Source organism: Acanthopagrus latus, chromosome 11 (genome assembly GCF_904848185.1).
Source record: "Acanthopagrus latus isolate v.2019 chromosome 11, fAcaLat1.1, whole genome shotgun sequence".
NCBI classification, from domain to species: Eukaryota; Metazoa; Chordata; class Actinopteri; order Spariformes; family Sparidae; genus Acanthopagrus; species Acanthopagrus latus.
Window position 1 is genome coordinate 3,212,065 of NC_051049.1, and position 17,343 is coordinate 3,229,407.

Sequence of the window (17,343 nt, forward strand, 5' to 3'; positions counted from 1 at the left end):
TGGAATCAAAACAGCTGTTTGACGGGTTGATCGTGTTCACGTCCGTCTGTATTTCCTCCTCCGCTGTTGTTACACTCAATCGCACATAACAGAGGTTTAACTCCGTGTTTATCCAATTAAAGCGTCGCCAATTATGTATGTTCATAATTACTCATCTCTGGGAGGAAGATTTTTTTTTTTTTTTCTTTGATTTTATTCCACGTCAGTAAAATCAAGAAACACACACACAGACACACAGAGAGAGAGAGAGAGAGTGTTTAGAGAGAAGTTCTGCCGATGGGACCATCTGTTATTAAAGCTCAGGCCCGTTGAAGCAGGGAAAAGATATCTTCCAGAAACCAGCTCGTTGCATGTCTCGTGTCTGTAAATATTAGTCCTGGCACCGGCCACGGTGCTGGCTGTGAGCGAGCTCCTGCCTCAACAGCAGTTTCTGTTTTTTGTTGTTGTTGTTTTTTTGTTTAAATGAGTATGGAGGCTTTGCAGTCGTGCCAGAAATCAACATAATCACAGCGACCATAACTGGGAATATCACGAATGACAGTGAAGAATTGGCTGTGCGCAGATCGAGTGTTAGAGTCACTTAAAGGCAGAAACAGAAAGACACAGCTTCCCCTCCGTCCTCCTCGTCTTTTTTTGTGGTGTTACTGTCGGTGCCACTTGCCTCGTTTGTATTGATAAGTACGCAGGGTTTTCACTTGCTGTTATATTAGAGAACGGTTGTTTTGAACCATCTCAGATCTCGGTGGAAACACGGAGGAGGAAACAGACTTTGACGAGCTGCCGGAGCGTTCTCCATTGAGTGAACGATCGTCCCTTCACTCTTCTTTTACCTCAGTTTTTGTCACTCTCCCTCTTCACCTTCTTCAACTCCTCCATCTACTTATTTCTATTTTGCTTGCAGTTATTCTCGGGGTTGTGACCGGAGAAAACGATGCCTCTTCCTGGTTTGGTTGTAAAATTGTAGCCACGCTTCTGTTCCAGTGTTTTCCATGAAAAATCCAGCTCGTGAAAGTGAAAGTGAAGCTTACAGGGAACCAATCCACACACTGATGTTAACATTTGTCTACAGTCATTACACTGTGCAATCAGTATTTACTTCAGAATGATGGATTACAGTTGCCAGTTGAAAGGGGTATTCCGGTGTATGTTTAATCTATGGTCTAACACACTGTGACACCGAGTAGACACCGATCGCTAGTTTACGTAGTTTTAGCAACCTCAGAAATGACCACACGATAACAATACACTGCCGTATACACCTCCAACAAGAAACCACCATCAAAAAGCCACAGATAATGCTCAGAACAGCACCAAACTGCACATAGTTCGAGGCATCAAACAGCAGCTAGCTTTGCCAGATTTCTATTGTAAAGTGAACACAGCTCACCACTCCCCTGCAGCAGCTTCCTGTTGTGGGGAAGCCCTGACGAGTCGATTACCGAGTGCAGTTAGAAATGCTCAGTTCTGTTCTTTTCCCTGTCAGCTCTCAATAATACGTGTTATAAACTGGTAGGCAAGACACATATGAACTTTGATTGCATTTCCATGGAGTAATAATCATACATTTTCATCCCTGAGCTGCGGAACTCTACTATTATTATTATCACTCCATGGAAATGCAAGTTCATATGTGTCTCCTGCAGAGTTATTCAGACAAGGTGAATGAAGGAAACTAAAGGGTCCCGCCAATATCTGCGTGATTAATCATAACTGATGAATGCCTCATATTATTCACATCTAACATGGGAAAGATGTGGATTCAGTTAAGGAAAAGGGACGCTGGCAAGACATCAAATAACGGCTGCAGTGGTTCCTAATCCACCGGTTCTGAACCTGATCAGCCCTGAAGACAATAAAGAAATGATGTGGGGCATTAATCTGATCCACAGCTCCTCACAACGAGAGCAGGAACAATTCAAAGAAGTTTACACAGACCACAGACGGCTGAGAGATGAAAGCTTGACTTCAAATATTTCAGTATTGTGTTAAAAAAAAAAAACCCTCCCTAGTAATTATTAATTTACCACCTTCCCTTTTAAATACAACATCAAATATTAGTAAAGAAACACATCCAAACATTTATTTAATTCATTACAAATGTATTTAATTGCTCTTCATGAACGATCACCGCGTGTGATTAGAACAGTCAGTTATCGTTTGTTGCTTGTGAGTGACGTGCACAGCAAACATTCATCGATCATTCGCCGATCAATTTATCAAACAAAGCAGGGTCTACTTTGGTTGCTTGAAAAAAAAAATAAATAATGCTCTTCACTACAAAATTATCCCAATTAGTCCAGATCATTTTTTTTTAAACAGAGCTGTTCAAATTATCGGCTGAGAAGACTATTTTTTCAAATCACAATCTATACCGCAGATTTTGTAAACGTCCTCGTTTTAACCGATGCTCGGGACGCCTGTGGCTGCTGGAACGAGCTGTAAAAACAGTCATGACATCATCTTCGAAGCTCGTATCCACTTGGTGTCGGTCCGGATGTGTTCAGAGGAGTTCTGTTTGTCTGAATACTGCTGCTGTGAGCCAACAGTCACGGCTGTGGACTGTATAAAACTGAACAGATGAGCTTTAAGATGCTGAAACATTGTGCAGTGGTGAGGAGTAAAAATGTTCATGCAAAAATATTGAGTAGTGCAACAATAAACAGGAAGAAACTGTGATTGTGGGTAAAGCCAAAAGGAAATTTCCAGTGAAAATTGGTTCCGTCTTTGTTTTTTCTGTCAGTTCATTGACTCGTGTTTGAAAGAGTCATGTATTACCGTCTGCCATGTGTATCCACACTGTAGAATAAAAAGAAGCTGTTTCCCAGTGTACTGGCTTTACAAACACCTCCATAAAGCGTTTATCAGTAATGCTATGGGCAATAGAAGGAACACTGAGTACTGAATTCGTTACAGAATCCAAAAGGACAAGAAGATCCTCAGATTTCCTCCCAGTTCACTGTTGATGTTTTCAATTCCTGCCACAAAGACTCAACGTACATGTTAGGAGATACCGAGGGACCGTCTCCGTCTCCCTGCCTGCTACTCTCTGGCAAATCTGATCACCCAATTTGTTATTTTGCTGCAAAAAAGGCTTGACCCCTGAACTGTGAATGTTGAGAAAAGCTCTTAGCTGCCACAGAAGTGCTGTTTCCTCCTGCCTGGAGGCAGCAGACAGCTCATTGTCACATTGTCACAACAGCAGCGTAGCCGCCAGCTGAACCCCAGTTCATCTCCAGCCCAACGCTTTTCTTTTTTTTTCATTCCCCCTGCTCCTTTACCCTGAGCCGACTTCATCCCTTACTGCGATCACAATCTTTCCAAATCGTGTGCTGGAGTGGGGGGAAAAAAATCAGACATGTCTTTGTCCCCTCGAAATATGAAATCTGATGCTGGGAAAAATAAAAAATAAAAAATGTTCTTTCCTCTGATTAATCCTGGTTGAGTCAGACATTTTGAGGAACATTCAGACTTATACGGTAAAAAACAAAAAGAAAAGAAATGTCTGCCTACCTGCTAAACATCAGCGTGTTAGCTTTGTCACTGTGAGCATGTTAGCATGTTAGCAAAGCATTGTTTTTGCGTAACAACATCCTCGCAGAGCTGCAAACGAGACTCTCGTTCTTCATGTGTCCAGCTCCGGGGCTCAACCCTTCACTGATCCGGGGCTTTTAAGTCATTATATTTTCATGGGGCTCATGTAAGTTCAGCCGCGGTAGCTTCCCATGCTAACTATCCAGGTGTTGGGCACATTTACAGAAAGTGGAAGTGGAAGCAGTCCTCCTCAGTGGCCTCAGGTAACCTGAGTCAGCTAACGGCATCGGCGCAGACATTTACCCACGTGAAAATATTTCGGAGCATCACTTTAACACTTTAGCATGATATTTGTTTGTGCACTCTAGCACAACTTGAAAAAAGAAACCAAACCTCCTCCTCTTCCTCTTCCTCCTCCTCCTCCTCCTCCTCCTACTGTACTGCCGTTACGTAATTTAACTACATAGTTTATGGTTTATTCATGAGGCCTATTTTGGCCCAGAGAACTGGGCGTCCTGAATCAGAGGAGAATCTCTCCATCTTTCTACGGGCCTCGGGGGGGAATAACAGGCAGGCAGGCGAATGAGATCACAGACTTGGACAGAATTATCACTTCACTGAGAGAGAGAGAGAGGAAACGATCTCCCTCACCTGCTCTGCCTCTCGCATCCGCCCGTCTGACCATCATCATCTCATTTTCTCAGCCACTTCGTCCGCGTACATGCACCCGCGGGGGATGTGTGTGTGTGTGTGTGTGTGTGTGTGTGTGTGTGTGTGTGTGTGTGTGTCGCAATGCTGCCACATGCCTACATGCATGCATATAGACCGCCGGTGCAAATGATGCCACCAGTCTGAAAGAGGACAGGAGTTGGCTGTGAGACGGTGTCAGCTGTGCGTCACTGAGAATCCACTGTAGCTTCTCTCTGTATGTATGAGGGAGGGAGAAGCTAAGGTAGCTAGCACGTCACAGGAGAGCCCTCTGCTGTCTGAAGGAACCAAACCACCGAGCACCTCCTCTGGTCTCAGCCGCACAGCAAGTCTGTCCATCACTAATTATCATCTAAATACAAAAGCCTTTGAATATTACATTTGCATAGTTAAAAATATCAATCACCAACACACAGATCATCAGCATGATACAGAGTTACTGCAGATTTGGCTGCAAAGACTCATCTGAGGACGCAACATGACAGGAAAAGTGGAGAGTGAGCGAGATAACAATGGCGCCTCCGTCCTTCTACTCTGGTAACTCACGGCTCCGGGAAAAAAGTCTTGAGCCTGTGCAGAACACAAAATCCGAATTCAATCTGATGGAGCGTATACATGCAGGAGTAAAGCAACTATCAATCGAATAATCTAGGTGTTTTAATCCGACTATGAGAAATCAGATCCGGTCAGATTTTAGTCAGACTAAGGTGTAAACATGCATCTTAATAATCAGATCATTGTCAGACTAACCCAGTAATTCGGTTTTCTTGAGCATCATGTGAACGTTCTCTGTTTTTCTGGCATTTTCAATTCTCTTTTCGACTTCTGCACGTCTCCTTCACTACTCCATTCAGAAGTTAATGTTGTGCAGAAGTAAAAAACGATCATAAACAACTGTTGTTCGATCAATGCAACCTTTAAAAATCATGATGTAATAAATAATCAAAAATAAAGAAATCAACATAGACGGTCTCACATTTAAACACAAAGTCTACATTTGATTTGTAGCTTTGAGATGATTCCCCCCCCAAAGTATATATTTTTATCGTACCTGTAATAGAATAAATAAAAAATGTACCAAATCATCCCTGATCCAGACCAAAGAAAACACATTCTCATACCTTAATGACTGGAAATGTTAAAGGCAGCGAATACATCACTGTCTCTAAAACTACATGACAGCTGCAGCGTCAGTCCTGTGCTTGTTTGAACTCAACCGTAACTGAACCTTTATACCGCTTCACCTGAATTCATCTTTTGCTGCCGTCAGGATTCCTGCAGCCGCTTCATGTAAAAGAAATGTAAATATGTGTCGTAACAACCTGCTTTCACAGTTGACCTGCCTGTTTGTCTGATGAGGACCGACTGGAGTTTTCTCGTGTTTTGCCAACAATCAGACTACTTTGTCGATATTTCAGGGTTTTTTATAATAGTGAAACAAACGAAGAAAGAAATAAACAATGCAGGATTCAGATTAAAAGAGAAAGTCCACGGCGGACTGGGAGGAAGTGGCACCAGCAGCACATTCTGAAACACAAAGATCATTTGGGTAAAGGTCAACTGAGTGGGTGATTTCATAATGTCAACATATTAAAAATGTATGTAACAACATGCTCCAGTATAGTCCGAGTGAAAGTGACATTTCCGATGTATCCTGTGTATATTAAAGTTCACACACCGACGTGGAGAAATGAGGATGTCAGGCAGCGGCTGGTATTTGATGGACTTTATTGGTAAAGTTGCAAAAGAAAAAGAAAAGCTGTTGTAATCCCGTCTTCAATCTCAGTGTTGTCTTAATAATTCCTCTCATGTAACATACGTCAGCAGATCAGTTGGTGTGAATCCTTTTCAGTGTCTCAACGAGCGAGGCGTGTTGTTGTTCTGTCCAGAGGTGGTTTCAAACACTCGCTACAGACGAAACAACAACAGCGGATTTTCTACATGAAGTATTTTGTGACCCAAAATGAAAAATGTATGAACTCTAGCAAGAGTTAACTGACTGTGAGCAGGCTAGCTAGCTTTTTCCTTTTTCTTTCTTTCTTTCATTCCTCCCTTTCTTTCCTTTTTCTACCTTTATTTCTTTCTTTTTCTTCTGTTCCTCCCTTGTCTTTCTTTCTTTCTTTCCTCCTTCCTGTCTTCAGTTAATTCTTCCTTCCTTCCTTCCTTCCTTCCTTCCTTCCTTCCTTCATGGCCTGGCCCCAACACTTCCTCCTCTTTTTTTTCCAGCTCTGAATGTAAATGTGTTTATTTCTTATTAATTATTCACGACGTCACGTTTATCATTTGAACAGTTATAACTTTTACCGTTGTCTTGTTCGAGTGTCTGCTTCTGCTACACTGGCAAACGCCACTCAGCACTGTTTCAATAATCAATCAACCAATAGATCTCTGCCACTGATGCTTCTGTTGAAAGAGTCTGTAAACTGCAGCTATTTCAAGATTCCTTCTAAAGCGTACTGACGTGCTGAAGAATGTGATGTGTTGATTTGTAAATGTTTAAATCATGTTTTAATATACAGAGGGCGTCTAAACTTACACGTCAATGTATCGTCATTTTTCCCCCCGAATATTTTACAATATGTAATGAAAGCACACTGTGTTAATACACTGGAACTATATACTGACATGTTATATATTATGATCTACTCTGCTGACTGTTGGCTGCTCTTCTGCTGGTACCTGTAGGTTTCTGATGCAGTTGCATAATATTGACCTGATGTGAACAGGAGGGCTGTTCCAGAGCTTTGAGGTCAAACCTGAATCTTGATGTTTGACAGTCAATAATAACTTTGACCCCTTGGCCAGGTGCATAAATACATCAAATCAATAACTCTTCTGTCCCTCATCAACACCAGGAAAATTCACAGGGAGAGGGAGAGAAGGTGACAACAGCTGACGAGATGACGGGGATGAGGAGAGAGATTCATGCTAGTTTGTTCCATCTTCCTCTCCACTCTTGTCGTATTTCTTCAGTTCGTATCGTCTTTTACTTTCTGTTATGTCACAGCCTCTTTTTCTGCCTCTCTTCCTCTATCATTATCTCCCACCACTGCTCTCTCTCCTTCTCTCACCACCTCTCTCTCTCTCTTTCTTTCCCTCCTGCCTTGGAAAAAAAAAGAGACGATCCAGAAATAAGGCCATAAATAAGAAATCAACGGCCTTTTCTGTCCCACCACATTACAGGCTTTTGATGTATGCTTTCTGCAGTAGTATTACTCACCGGCCTCAAATCAATGCTCTAATCTTTCCACCTGCCAGATTGATTTCAGTGGCAGTGACAACAGCACGGGGAAGCTGCCGAACAGATCTGTGAACTGTAGGCCGTTTCACATATATATACTAGCGATGTGGTGTTATATAGGGACAGCTGCTCGCGTAGATTAAGTGAGCCGCCAGATATTATATAGGCACAGAGGTGTGAACGCGTAGTGTACCTGACTTCCACTTACGTTGCCTCTTTAAATCTCTTTGGTCCATTCTTTATTCTTTCCCAGCATGAGTACAAACCCAAGAATAAGATAAGTAACTATCATATTTCCAGGCTTTCACTGCCGCTCTGGAGTTAAAGGTCATTTCATCTAAATCCAGTCATCACACTGTGTTTCTCCTCGAGGGAGCAATCCAGAGCGAACATGCTCCAACAAACTCCTCGTCAGATCCTCGGATACCTTCACCGTGCAGGATTTGTCATCACTGTCGGTGCGCGCCATTAAAAGTCGTCCCCTCCACCTCAGCTCGAGGGTTGAGAGCAGAGATGTTGAGTGAAGTAATAAGAAGGAGAGGCGTCAGCGAGGAACAATTCAGTCGGCCATTTGGCAACACGCGTCGGTAGAATTGTAGGGTGCATCAGAAGAACAAATGAATTCCTTTTATGTGCTCGTTCCACTATACCGTGCACCAAATTAATTTTCTTTTTAAATCAGTTGATCGTTATCTGTCGCCGTTGCTCCCTGTCCTCCACTCTGCATTTTACATTTGGTGCCTTCTTGTTGTTTCTGCTCAATCATTACCTCTCCACGAAAGTAAAACATACATTAGATCACGTAATAGACACGAATGCTGCTGGTACAGGCTGTCAGTCATCCCCAACGTTACTGTATTACAAGTCCACCTGAAAACAAAACAATACTGATGTCTATACGGCTGCACGTACTGAGAGCTGCGGCCGTCTCCTCGCCTGACCTTGAAGCCAGGTTGCTGGCAGTCTGCCTCACCCTCAGCCCGGGTTTGGCAGGGCTGACCTCCAACACATCCAACCTGTGAGGGCCCGGAGTGTGTGTGTGTGTGTGTGTGTGGGTGTGTGTGTGTTCCAGCTGACCTGGTTCAATTCTGGCCAGTGAGCCTCAAGTCTGTCTTCAGTTCAGCAGACTCTCGGATGATAACCTCCCGTACCCCCACGCATATGCACACACACACACACACACACACACACACACACACACACACACACAGATAGCCGTATTGCACATTGACCTTTACTTTCTCTGCTGCAAAAGGGGCCTTCTGTCTTTTGTTTCATTTTTTTTTTTTTTTTTAGAAAAGGCAAGTTTTGCACATTTTAGAGACAGAGGGAAATCATCCATTGCATAATGCATAAAAAGCACTGAATAATTAATATAAACCCAGTCATCTAAATAAATGTTGGTGAGGAATGTGACAAAACTCACACACGCAGACTTGAACCGACTCAGACGCAGCTCAGTGTATTTGACTTGACTGGACGAGACATGACAGTGTGTTTCTGCAAACCACAGATCTGTTTTAGGTACTTTTCAGTTGTGACAACGGAGTGTTTCTCCTCTTGGCTCTAATGACGTTGGCTGTTGACTGATACATTTAAACCATCTTCACATTCAACCTGCAAGGGAACTTTTATGCTGTTAACTTTGTTGTCCGGTCATAAAGGGGAAGCTAGCGAGCTAGGCTAACTGGCATCATACATGAATTAGCAATGACAATTTAACATTAGCAAGCTAGGAAAGTGACAGAGTGTTTTATTAAAAAAAAAAAAAAAAGGACCATAATACATTTAAAGGACAGAGTGGTCTCATTACCCTCTGTCTGAAGTGTGAGGACTCCATTTGAGGGCTGCATTTGGAGGAGCCTTCTGATTGGAACAGCCTTCACACGGCCTTCAATACTCCTCCGAAGGATGCAGACCCTGAACTGAGACACAGCAAGTGACCTACCCTCTATCCCAACAGGAATCGGGACACCCTACCTCTAGGCAGGTATAACAGAAGGGCGGGGCTAAGTGGTCGGGGCACAAGGTGCACTGGGCCTGGGTCTGATTCCATGAGGGATGCCCTGGTAGCCAGATGGTGGTTATAGGGCACAGACCACATGTTAGCAACAGCTGGTTTGGTTTCAGCCTGGGGTGATTACTGCAGCGAGCTTGCAGCTGGGGGAGCTGGGGATTCGAACCAGCGACCCTTCAATTACTATATAACCCACTCTGCCTCCTGAGCTACACAGGCCTGTTCAAATCCAGATTCAAATGAAAGCACAATGTTATTGTCTGTGCTGCTTTTTCGACAGAGGACAGAGGTAAGAACAAGAAGATGCTCTGCGTCTTTGTAACGTTCATGTACACGAGTGCAGCTCAAGTTAAATCATGCATGTGATGTCCTTGGCTGATAAAGGTGATTCCAATTACAGTGTGGCACTGAGAAAATCAATTTTCTTCCAATACAGCGCGCTGTGTATTTCCTGTGAGGACGACACAGTCTGGGTGTGAAATGAGAGGACCAATATATCAGTAACCTCAGCTGTGATTTTATACAGAGGAGCCGGTTGGACCGGTGAGCTGTGGTGATGTTACACTCCAATAAAAATCCAAGTCCAAGCATGTCTGCAGAGAGTGGCCGGATCAGTGGCACTGTTTGCATTAAGATGACAGACACTTCAGCGCGAGAGCAGAGCCAGACAGACACTCTCTGTGATTTTTGGACGAGGCCTCTCAGTGTGGGGTGCCAGCACGAGAAGTGATCTCCATAAATGTTTGCTCACACTGCTGCCAAAGTTGTCCTGATTATTTATTTTTTCCCTCGGATGACAGCTGTTGTCAGATCAGTAGGAAAAGCAAAGTGTTGCCCGGGGTCAGACTTTACAATTTGCACATGTTGGACCACGAAAGGTGAGCGGACATGACACAACGTGACTCGACCGATCGGATCGCTCCATCTCCCTTAGGTACTAATCAAAATCCAAATGCAGGTATTTGAAAGCATGTTGAAACAAGTAAGTGTTGGCATATAAACTGACCTTTATTTTGAAACCTGCTGTCATTTCATATTGCTGCTGATGGAGAGGAGCCACTGAAGAAGGGTGTGGGAACTCAAAATATGCCTGTACTTTGATATCAGATGCTCATAGAAGCAAAACACAGCCGCCATTTAAAGAGGTGTGGTGAACAACAGAGCTTCAGAATACTTGTACTTTTGTATCCTTCTATGGAAGTATGCACAAAGTGGTGAATGAGTCTTCACACAATTGAGACAATCACAAACAGATAACGTAAGAACAGCAACAAAATATAGACAAAGACATGCAAAGATATAAAAGCACAAGAAAAGTGTACAAGACCAATAAGAGGTATTGATTTTTCTGTTGAAGAGGGTCTTAAGTAGTGAAGTGTGAAGCTGCTCAGGGTCAAATCTGCTGTAAGGAAAATGTATAAAAGGTGATTTTTCTTTTTTTCTCTCCGCTGAAGAGGGTATCCTCTTTTTCTGGTTGTGTTTCCACAGATGACAGCTGAAGCCATTCTCCGCCTGGTCAACGACCCCGTGCTGCCGTTCTACCCGCTGGACATCGCCCTGGATGTTCAGAACAAACTCAAAGGTAACATCAGCAGTGATGGCGGGGGACGACAACTGCCGGTGAAATCTGTTTTTCCAAACGAGATCTTCATAATCGGACAACCACTTAAAATAACACACCGAGGAACAAGCAAAAACTATTAGAGGGCTTCATGAAAACGTCAGATAATAAAGCTTTAAAAACACTAAGGGGATGAATGTGAAATGAACGACTATCTTGAGGGCAGTTCGCTGTTTCTTTCATCTGAAATATTTGCAGAACCTGAAACTAGTTCTGCCAAGATTAGTGCATCCATGTGGACCATCTGAGATACTGTTGCTCTCTGATAGCTTAATAATGTCACAAGTTTAGCTGATGATGGTACAGAAAATATCCTTAATATAGTGAAGACGTAGAAATGGATTGATCAGATTGTCTCATCACACTTGGAGCAGGTCTAAGCCGTACTGCAGGGTTGTGACAGCATTTAATTTTAATAGAGAAAGCCTGGTTTGTTTTTCATATTTAATGCTGTCTATGAATCTTGAATGCTTCTGTCAGGCTGGATTCCTCAGTGTTTGTGCAAGTCAGACAAGGTGGCGTGGGTATCACTGAAAATGTTTAATGGCAGGACAGACAGAGACAGTGATGGATGTGGAGAACTAGATTCCTTCTGCGAGTAAAACAAGTCTGTAGTTAAGAGGTGACAACATGAAACGGCATCGAAGACAGACTGAAGATGAGTTAGGAGCTGGGCTGTGGAGGAGCCTGGGGGCATTTATCCGTCTGGAAATGGTCGGTCTCTCCAGCATGTGGACAAGACTTTGGCCCCTCTTGTCCAAGTTGTTGTTGAGGTGAACGCCCAGCTGCTTGTATGTTCTCACCCTCTAAATGTCAAATCTCTGGATGTTCACTGGTTTAATCTGAGGTGTTTTCCTGCAGAAGTCTGTGACCATCTCTTTTGTCTCACTGGCCTTAATGTGAAGATGGTCGAGCCCCCTCCAGTGTTCCTGTTCGTTCTCCTCTGAATGCTATCCGGCGACGGCTGTATCATCTGAGAACTTCTGGATGTGACAGCTGTCTGTGTTGTGTCTGAAGTCCTCCTTGTACGCTGTGAACAGGTGTGAAAACTCCCTGGGCACGTAATATGTCTGAACGCTAACTGCCAGCAGCTCAGTGTCGTGCAGATCTGTAACGTGCCCGGGGTTACACCATCTGCCATTCGCGAACATCGCCACTCCACCACCCGTCTTCTTACCACTCTCAGGCAACCTCCTGTCCACCCAGCCAAAGTTACAAGTCCAGAGTTCTGGCATGACTCGAAACAAGACTTTGAAAATGGAGAAATCACACCTTTTTTCACTGGCCTGATGTAGTTCTGGGTGGATACTGTCTTTGATTTCATGCCCTGCTGGTACATACAGGCCTTGTGTTTGGCTTTTCAGTTTACTTATAGGCCTGTTTATTGCTTGAACACATGGTGAGTCCCAACAAAAACTAAAGCATGTAAATGTATCCAATTTACTAAAAGCAACCTTTTTAAACAGTCAATAAAGAATATTTTGTATAGTCTTTAATAATGGAAACTTGCTGCAGACAGCTTTAACAGCAAATGTCTTCCAACATATCAATAACATCTGGCCCTGGAAACATACATGGACCGATATAATACATGTGGGTTAGAATAAGATAATTTTTTTCATGCATGGAAGGCTTACAGTGAAATCTTGGGTACGTTGTTTTTATACAGGTACTGACTTGTATAGAGCATCAGGGCTTGTTGTCCTGTAGGTTAGAGAAGTGAAAACAAATAATTTTTAACCACGACAGACAAAAATTGACGGTGCAGGTGGATGTTAAATTTAGGAGAGTGCTCCTTAGAGTCACATTAAGGGATTTTCATATTTAGTGTGCAGCTTGCACAGTAACAAGAACAAAGCACTTTAGTCAAGGTCTGGATTGAACCCCGTGTAAATTTACATTGTCAAATATTCAGCACTTTAGCATGCTGCACGACCTCTCGGGCCTTGTGAACTAAAAATCAGCTTATTCAGTCACAGTCTGAGAGCGTGCACAGACGCCGTCCTTGAATATTAAGATGACCTTTGCAAAGAGGATGCACAACAGAGGCGCTGACACATTTAGCCCGCACGCCGTCCTCGCCTGCAAACGCAGACGGAAACTAAATGTTACGTTACTTTCCTCCTGCGCCCAGAAACAATCCACAAGTGCGGGAGTTGTCAACGTGAGTGAGGTTCATGAATAGTCAATACGGTGTCTGACCCGCACTGTACAGAATGAATTCTTTATGCTCGAGATGGAATAAAAAGCTGTGCACCGACGTCTGTCATCATTTACACGATAAGATCAGAGATTGAAAGCGATGGAGACAGAGAGAGACGCCCTCCATCACATGTACGGTAGCTCCGACTTCAAGTCTCATTCATTTTAGCGCCAAGGCAATTGCTCAGTGGCTCAGGTTCAGTGGCTCTGTCTAAGCATGTAAGCACTGTCCCATTAAGGCCCAGATTGAGTGGTTATGCTTCCCTGTCTGAGACTAATGGACAGATTATGACCTGAGAGAGATGACTGATTATTATACCTGCCCGTAGCCTCTGTCTGTTTCTTCATCACTTTGTCCCTGATTGTACCGCCAGCTCTGCTCCCTCCGCTTCCTCTCCTCGATCAATTCAATTCAGAGGCACTTTATTGGCATGAAAGATACACCTTCTTGGCAACTTTGCAAATCAGCGGTAAGATGAAGAACGGCGCTACAAGTGAGCATTATTTCATCAAGGCTAAGAGGCCTCATCATCCGGCCAAAACACAAAAAATGACAAAGCAGAATTCGCTATTAATTAGGAGCATGATGTAATACGGTGTCACTTAATGTTTCTGTTGGATCTGCGCGCCAATCATCTGAATTACTGTAGCAAATATGAAGATCTGAGTGTTTTATCATTCTCGGACATGACTCCCTTCAATTCCCAACCTCGCTGGCTGCCAGCATTAGATAAGAAACACGCCCAGCAACACACCGTTCCAACCATTTCACACAACTTTTCAACCAGTTACAACAATCTGTAAAACTGCGTCGATCTCAAAGTTTGTCATCATTTCTGTAGCTGCTTTCTACCGTATCTCTTAAGAATGTAGCTCAGCTGCTCGCTATTATAATTACGTCGGCAATTGTTATTTGCAGTGGTTAACAGTTTCTCCAGCTTTCTCCAAATTACGCTAATGAAGGAGTGCCAAAAAAATGCAATTAGTCCACTGGAGACTGTGTTTGAGTGACGGCAGAGTGATGAACATGTTGAGTTTGATACCAGGAGACTGTTTTCACATCGAGGGAGGAAAGTTTTCCAGAGACATGCACATACAAGACAGATTCTGTGACATTGCAACTAAGCCATTTATGGTCCACTGAGAACGGACATCAAGTAACACACTGAGTGGATATATAAGGGATGTTTACACACCATTTCAAGGCGATGATGAGGATGTCTTTACATTGCATTTATGGCGAATAAGATGAAACTAATCTCGTGAATTGTGCAGCTTTACTAAAAGGTGTGAAGGGGACCAGAGGTGGTGCTGCTGTCACATTTGGCCTTGTGTTATGTAACGAGGACGTGAGGGAACAGGCTTTATTTTAATTTCAGCCGCTTTATAATCCACAATGGGACATCATGTTCCTACAGTTCATCTCCAAGTGTCATTTTCCTTATGCCTACATTTACTTTTACTGTTTTCATCAGCTGTGTGTCATCAAAAAGAGGCTGCTTGTGACAGATTTGGGGCCCTTTATTGTGGTTATTAAATTAGTATTAAATTTAATTCCAGGTGGCATTATAAACGTCTTTAAGTTATAAATCTGACTTTGGTGAAACGTGCCGATACTCTCAATGCTTTTGCGCAGAAGCGGTTTCCCGTTCAACCAGGAAACAGGTGGGTGCGAGCTTTTATCTCCGCTGGTTAAAAATACAGAGAGGCAGCAGATGGAGAGAAAGAAGAGGAGGAGGAGGAATAGGACAGTGAAATAAATACTTTTTGATGTGTGTGTGTGTGGTAACAGATAGTGAGGCACGATAAATAATTCCTGGTGTGTGTTAGCGTTGCATGTGGGTTGGTTAATGGCACTGGTTGCAGGGTGAAATCTGGCATGTAGATAGTACAAATCTTTACACCTTAAAATTACACAGCAAGATAAAAAAGACAAAGGATTGTGTGAAAGAGTCGGATGAGTCCAGAAGTATTCTTCAGCTCTTAAAGTTACTATTTCAAAGTTTAATTTTTAGTAATGTCTTCAACGCTGCTCAACATAGAAACAAAAGACTATAGTCTGCTGGATAATTCACAAGGTGACGCACCTGGTGACGGTATCACCTCAGCTCTGCAGGACGTTTCAACAACTTCAATTTCACAGTTGTGGTTTTTGCGTCTTTCTATGTTTGCCATAAGTTCAACACTTATAAGGGGAGGGCTGTGTGACTGCATGTTAAACAAAGTAAACACTAACTGGCTTTTCCTGGCTCTTCATCAGTGAACTGAAGTGTACTCAGTTGTCATCTTGTGAGGTTGGAAAACGGTCTCCACCTCCGTGCAGCCCCGGGGGGCCTGCTGCCGCTCAAAATACAAAACCTCCGTGCTCTCTTGACTTGTAAAACAAGCTCCACTTTTAACAGTGAAAACTGAATCCCAAATGAGTGTAGATGATGTTTTGAACAAAGAGTTCATTTAACAGCATTCTGGCTGCCTTGGATATTCAGGCGTAATTTTCTGAGACGAGTATACTTCTGAAGAAGCAGCGGAGAGAGGCGAGAGCAGCGAGGGCTGGGCATCACGCCTGGAGCGGCGCAACAAGATATGGCCGGCGGGGACCGAGCACGCCAATCCCTCTGTTGTTGGTTGCAAGGACCAAGACAAAACGGCGGCACTTCTGGCACAGCTGAGCAGGAGAGCTCGTCTTTCTCTGTCAGTACTTCAGTTGCATCAAAATTGCTTCAATTGACTGTGTTTACCACTGATTGGACATCCACATTTCCCTTTTAAGCCCGAGCCAACACGGCGAAGGAGAAGAGAGGCAAATTTAGAATGCAGGGTGTTCTTCTGCTGATTGCTTTGTCAATTATCTACAAAAACCAACACAGATGCTTTATCTCTGCGGAAAGTTTGATGAAGCGTCCTAAAACCAGCAGCTTTGCAGAGGCTAATGGGACAGAGGTTGGCTTGGAGGAGGGATAAGGACATTTTTGCACAAAGAGCCTGATTACTGCCGCAACAAAGCCCTGCCATTTCACCGGCCACTGAGGGACTCATTTTAAACAGCATGGTGGCGTTCCAGAAGCAAACGAGGCATGACCGATGTGACGTTTAGCATCCAGGTTGTCATTTTGACCGGTCAACCATTTATCCAGCTTTCTCCAAATTGTGCCAAAAAAGTGCCAAAAAATGCAATTAGTCCTCTTAAGACTGTGTTTGTTTCATGGTAGAGTGATGAACATGCAGCGTTTGATACGAGGAGATTATTTCCACGTTCATCCACCGAGGGTGGAAAGGATTTTGTAAAGCGGTGCACATACACAAAGGATTTGGTGACACAGCAAAGGGCCATTCACTGGCATTCATTTTAAACAGTAACAATGGAGGATGAACTCTGTGCTGGCAACATGTGTGATCAGAAATTACAAGACACTGGAAAGAATCTGGAAGCAGATTGAGTTTGAGCTATATTTCTTTCTTTCTTTTTTTTTCTTATCAAGAAATAGTACTTGTATAGCCCAAGAAATTAAGTAGAAGGTAGTTTTGAATGCAATTTACTGAAGGCACTTCCAATAATAGTCAAATGTGAACAACATACAGCAAAAAGGCGACCTGAGAGGGCGACTATGACTACAGAAGAACCAGCAGCTGCTTCACCCACTGATCCCAGACCTGTGTGTGTGTGTGTGTGTGTGTGTGTGTGTGTGTGTGTGTGTGTGTGTGTGTGTGTGTGTGTGTGTTTTGTAGTCTGTAACTGTCTCTTTGACTGTGATTTTAACTGCTGGGTCAATAATGACCCAAAGACAATCTTTGTACAGTGGTGTACAGCTCCCATGGAAATATGAATAAAGGCAATATTTCTCTTTTTCTAACGTCTTTAAAATTTCAAGTGGAAAAAAAAATATTTAACAGCGTTTTCTCTGCTGTTGAACACAGTTTAGGATCATTTTTGGCCTGAAGACAACAGGAGGGTTAAACTCCCTATTATTCAGGACGTTGAGGCGGAATAACAGCTGAACATTTCTGCACTGAACCGACTGCGTT

At 43.3% G+C, this 17,343-nt stretch overlaps 1 protein-coding gene across 3 annotated transcripts in view; it reads left to right on the forward strand.

Moving 5' to 3' along the window:
• Nucleotides 1–17,343, forward strand: part of LOC119028127 (inactive N-acetylated-alpha-linked acidic dipeptidase-like protein 2) — a 393,803-nt gene that overhangs the window by 352,608 nt on the left and 23,852 nt on the right. For all 3 annotated transcript variants that reach the window (XM_037113698.1, XM_037113696.1, XM_037113697.1), the window contains one exon: nt 10,986–11,079. In XM_037113698.1, the coding sequence (XP_036969593.1) occupies nt 10,986–11,079 (94 nt within the window). The remainder of the gene's footprint in view (nt 1–10,985; nt 11,080–17,343) is intronic.